This window comes from Gadus chalcogrammus, chromosome 4 (assembly GCF_026213295.1).
Source record: "Gadus chalcogrammus isolate NIFS_2021 chromosome 4, NIFS_Gcha_1.0, whole genome shotgun sequence".
NCBI classification, from domain to species: domain Eukaryota; kingdom Metazoa; phylum Chordata; class Actinopteri; order Gadiformes; family Gadidae; genus Gadus; species Gadus chalcogrammus.
Window position 1 is genome coordinate 32,468,727 of NC_079415.1, and position 5,000 is coordinate 32,473,726.

The 5,000-nt window shown below is 46.9% G+C and overlaps 1 protein-coding gene across 1 annotated transcript in view; it reads left to right on the forward strand.

Annotated features, from left to right (window-relative positions):
* Positions 1-5,000, forward strand: part of LOC130381014 (FERM and PDZ domain-containing protein 4-like) — a 25,393-nt gene that overhangs the window by 5,732 nt on the left and 14,661 nt on the right. The window contains exons 2-5 of the mRNA XM_056588435.1: positions 82-230; positions 1,828-1,930; positions 3,092-3,137; positions 3,979-4,083. Of these exons, the coding sequence (XP_056444410.1) occupies positions 82-230; positions 1,828-1,930; positions 3,092-3,137; positions 3,979-4,083 (403 nt within the window). The remainder of the gene's footprint in view (positions 1-81; positions 231-1,827; positions 1,931-3,091; positions 3,138-3,978; positions 4,084-5,000) is intronic.

Genomic DNA, 5,000 nt, shown 5'->3' on the forward strand with positions numbered 1-5,000 from the left:
CACCTCCTCATCCTCCCCCCTCCTACCTCCTCCCCTACCCCTCCTCCTCCTCCCCCCCCCCCCCTCCCCCTCTTCCTGCAGCGTGTCCCAGAGCAGCTCCCTGGAGGAGGTGCGTCCTGACGGGACGCCCCCGGCCCCCCGGCTGGTGGAGATGCGGAGGGACCCCGTCCTCGGCTTTGGGTTTGTTGCGGGCAGCGAGAAGCCGGTGGTGGTGCGGTCGGTCACCCCAGGTGGGTGGTGTGTGTGTGTGTGTGTGTCTGTCTGTCTGTCTGTCTGTGTGTGTGTGTGTGTGTGTGTGTGTCCGGTGTGCGTGTGTCCGGTGTGGGTGCGTTTGTGTGTGTGTTTGTGCGTGCGTCCCCCATGAATGTGGGATTGTAACGCACTTACTGTGAGTAAGGGTTTCCACAGTTTAAAGAAGCACTATGTGAATGTGATCATTTTGGTCCAATGACTCTTAAATAGGTATCAACTAAAGTATAAACTATATAAACTATTAAAAATAGCCATGTGGAAGCAAAAACACAAATGTACACAGATCATATCATTACTTTGTTAGCATAGGTGCTCTGATAAGCTTTACTACTAGCTAGCTTAAATGCACCGTCCAAAATAGCTTGAAGAGGAAAGTTAGCGGCAATGGAGAGCGGGAAAATACCTCTTGTGTGTGACTCTGTGGGTGTGTTTGTGTTAATGGTGTACAAGGAAATTATCGGCGAGGATAGTGAGATAGAGAGTCAGTTACTGTGCTGCGAGAACAAAAGTGTGCAGCCTCGCCCGTTGTGGGTCAGTTCCAGTAGCTACTCAGCTAGAGAGTGATTAGACGTCTCAGTTATCAATCACCGCCACTCCACGGACCACTGGAACCTGAATATTCGATGTGGACGCCGTTGGCTGGCTGAATACTAAAGAAGATATACACATGCACACGCACACACACCCACGCGTCAGCCGTAAGGTGTCAGGCGTCAGGCCACTCCTTAAAATAAATGGCGTACCCCGATTACACACACACACATGCACACACACACACACACACACACACACACACACACACACACACACACACACACACACACACACACACACACACACAAGCACACACAAGCACACACTGAGACATCCAGACAAAAACGCACACACACCAAAACAGAGAGACAGTGCAGGTGTCACCCCTGTACCGGCTGTGATCTATAACGGTTGTCGTCGGCGACCACATCGTCCTCCTGTGCTGACTCACTCTCATTGGCCGACGGAGATTGGACCAATTAGCTCGGCTACTTCACCCCCGGGGAGGTGTCAAGATGCTAACGGCTATCGACTATGGGTCAAGTTGTTAGCATACAGGCACACTCTCCACCAAACACACACACACACACACACACACACACACACACACACACACACACACACACACACACACACACACACACACACACACACACACACACACACACACACACACACATACACACACACTTGAGGGCAGGATAATGGCCAATGACAAGGCAAATCAATGCGTGAGCTCTTTAAGGTCAAATGACCATGACAGATATTTAAACACTAATAACCTGGAGACAATTGCTGATTGTGTGTGTGTAGGTGTGCGTGTGTTTGTGTGCGTGTTTGTGTATTAATGTATTTGTGTGTGTAGTCATTTGTGTGTGTCTGTGTATATATGTGCGTGTGTGTATTAATGTGTGCGCGTGTATTAATGTGTGTGTGTGGGTGCGTGTGTGTGTGTGTGTTTATTAATGTGTGTGTGTGTGTATGTGTGTCTGTGTTAATGTGTGTGTGTATTAATCCGTGTGTGTGTGATTGTGTGCGCAGGCGGTCCATCGGAGGGGAAGCTGATCGCCGGCGATGAGATCATCATGATCAACGAGGAGGAGGTTAGCTCCGCCCCCAGAGAGCGGGTCATCGACCTCGTCAGGTGAGGACGCCATCTTGTGTCAGCAGCGGCCCCGGAAAGTCTGCCACCCATAACCGCCAACAGGACTAACTGTGCATTCCGTTTACCGTCTGAATTTCCGAAATCCCATTCCGAACTTTCGACTGGAACACCCCCCGAAGTCTGAATTCCGAACTCTGAAAGAAGAAATACGAGGCTCATACATAATACGTCATCAGCTGGTATTGCTGACGATGGCTATCCTAGACATGGTTTCAAGTTTTTCCGACTTGTCGCGCTGAAACGCAACAAGTCGGAATACAGAACATTATAACTAAAGTGCCAGCTGGGAATGACGTCAACTTAGGTATGATGTCATTCCCAGCTCGACATCCAAAGTAAATGAAATGCAACGTGACTCAACAGCTCTGAAACTTAACCTTGTTTGTCTCGGGAAAGTTGTAGATCTGCACGACTTTTGAAAAGTAGAAAAAAAAGTTTTTTTCGTATGAAAATAAAAAGACGAAAAAGTTAACTTTTAAAATCACAATTGTTTTTCAAAATAACACAAACCATTTTACTTTTTACCCTGGGATAATTGGAAAAGCATTGCATAATTCATATTTTATCCCGTTCAACTGTGGCAGAAAACAGGCCTTCGGAAAAAATATTGAAATGCAGAATTTGTATACTGTATCAGTGCACACTGTGAAATTAATGTGTACACACACTGATAGCAAACTGAATGCTACTGTCGCCGGCTTTTCTTCATAATGGAAAATGAATGACTCCGGGTTACTTACACATGTATACATTTTGTGTTTGTGCGTTCGCTTGTGTGTGTGTGCTTGCTTGTGTGCTCTTATTTGTGTGTAAGCTTGTTGTGTGTGTGCTTGCTTGTGTGTGCTTGCTTGTGTGTGTGTGTGTGTGTGTGTGTGTGTGTGTGTTTGTGTGTGTGTGTGCTTTCTTGTGTGTGTGTGTGTGTGTGTGTGTGTCCTTGTGTGTGCTTGTTTGTGTGTGCTCGCTTGTGTGTGTGCTCGCTGGTGTGTGTGCTCGCTTGTTGTGTGTGCGCTTGCTTTTGTGTGTGCGTTAGCACAAGACTCATCTCATTCCTCTTCCATTACCAAACTAAAACAACTGCTACTTTTTTTCAACCATTTTCTTTGTTTCTTTTCTCTCTCCTTTTTTTTCTTCCTTCTTCAGGAGTTGCAAGGAATCCATCGTGTTGACTGTTGTCCAGCCCTATCCTGTGAGTATCAGACAGTGTGTGTGTGTGTGTGTGTCTGTGTGTGTGTGTGCGTGTGCGCACGTGCGCGCGTGCGTGTGTGTTTCCGTGTGTGTGTGCGGGTGTGTGTCTCGGTCAGCCTGTCTGGCTGTCCTTTTGTGTTTGTGTGTGTGAGTATGTGACTGAATGAGTGTGTGGCTGAGTGATTGTGTGAGTGAGTGAGTGAGTGATTCAGTGAGAGAGAGTGTGTGCCTGGTTCACTTGGTCCCCTCAGTCCGTCAACCAGCTGGGTGGGGCTAACCTCAACCGGCCCTCCGCTAGGCGTTAGCTAGGATATTAGCATCGGATACGTCTCTCCCATGGGTCTCTCCCCCCGCCAACTGCCCACGGAAATGACAGTTGGGAGATAAAACATGGCCGGTGTTAACTCTTATGGGATCGGACGTCCGGGCGATGCGGTCGAAGGCAGAGTCGTTTTGTCAGCAGAACCGTTAATAACAGAACCGGTCTTTATGTTGGTTCTGGGCAGGCGGCCATCTGCAGATACTCTCTCTAGATATATATGGACTCAAGATGTCCGCCCATCCCCAGTGTCGTTCCAGTTTTGCGTCCGTTACTTGCGTTAGAGAGCTTCTTTTTTTTTCTCAAACAAAATTGATTCTCTATTAAAGAAGAGAAATTATCGTTGGTCGACCATCGGAGAAAAAAACTAAATAGCATACAGTATAAAACATAAACCATGTTTGAATATATTCGGATGAAGATATTGTCAACTGCTTACCATCATGGGGGTGTTATGTGTTCTAATCTCTCTCTCTGTCTCTGTTTCTCTCTCTTTGTTCCTATGTGTCTCGCCCTTGCCCAGTCCCCTAAATCAGCGTTTATCAGTGCAGCCAAGAAAGCCAAGCTCAAATCCAATCCGGTCAAAGTGCGTTTCGCAGAGGAGGTCATTATTAACGGACAGGTTCCTGTAAGTTTCCTCTCTCTCGCTCTCGCTCTCTTGCTCTGTCTCTCTCTTTCCCGTTCTCTCTCTCTCTCTCTCTCTCTCTCTCTCTCTCTCTCTCTCTCTCTCTCTCTCTCTCTCTCTCTCTCTCTCTTTCTCTCTCAATGTATTTATCCATCTATATATTTCTCTCATTCCCTTTTCTAATCTGACGTTTATACGCAAATCACACACAGACATTGCAGACATTTTCCCTACATTTTGTCCAGCAAAATGGCGGCCATTTGTTATGAAGGTAACTACAGTGCCAGCGCGATAATGTCGTGGCTAATGCTAAAGGTGCTAGTCTTTAGCCTTTAACCTGTAACCTGTAGCCTAACTGATGCTAAAGTTGGATACAAATTCCCATTAAAAATGAAGTTCACCAGTTCGGGTCTGAACTTTGAATGCAAGTCTTGTCCCATCTGTGTAACCCAAGCTCTTCAGACCAGACCATAATAATCCCTTAAGCACCGCTGTGGGTACTTGTTTGGCCAACCAGTGTTATTTTACCAGGATTGTTTGACTCACTATGTGATGTGAATGTAAACCCAAATCTCCTCTGTGTCTCCCAAGAACTCAGAGGAAGGAAACAGCATTCTGCTGTGTCTTACAGAACTCAGCGAAAGAAAGTTCTCTGTCTCCCAGTGCAAAGCGAAAGACAGTCCTCTGCTGTGTCTCCATCCTGTGTCTTCTAGAACTCTAAAAGCTAAAGACAACTCTGTGCTCTCTGCTCTTTGTCTCAGAACTCGGCTAAAGACAGCTCTGTTCGCTCTCTGTGTTTCAGAACTCGGCTAAAGACAGCTCTCTGCTCTTTGTTTCAGAACTCGGCTAAAGACAGCTCTGTTCGCTCTCTGTGTTTCAGAACTCGGCTAAAGACAGCTCTCTGCTCTTTGTTTCAGAAC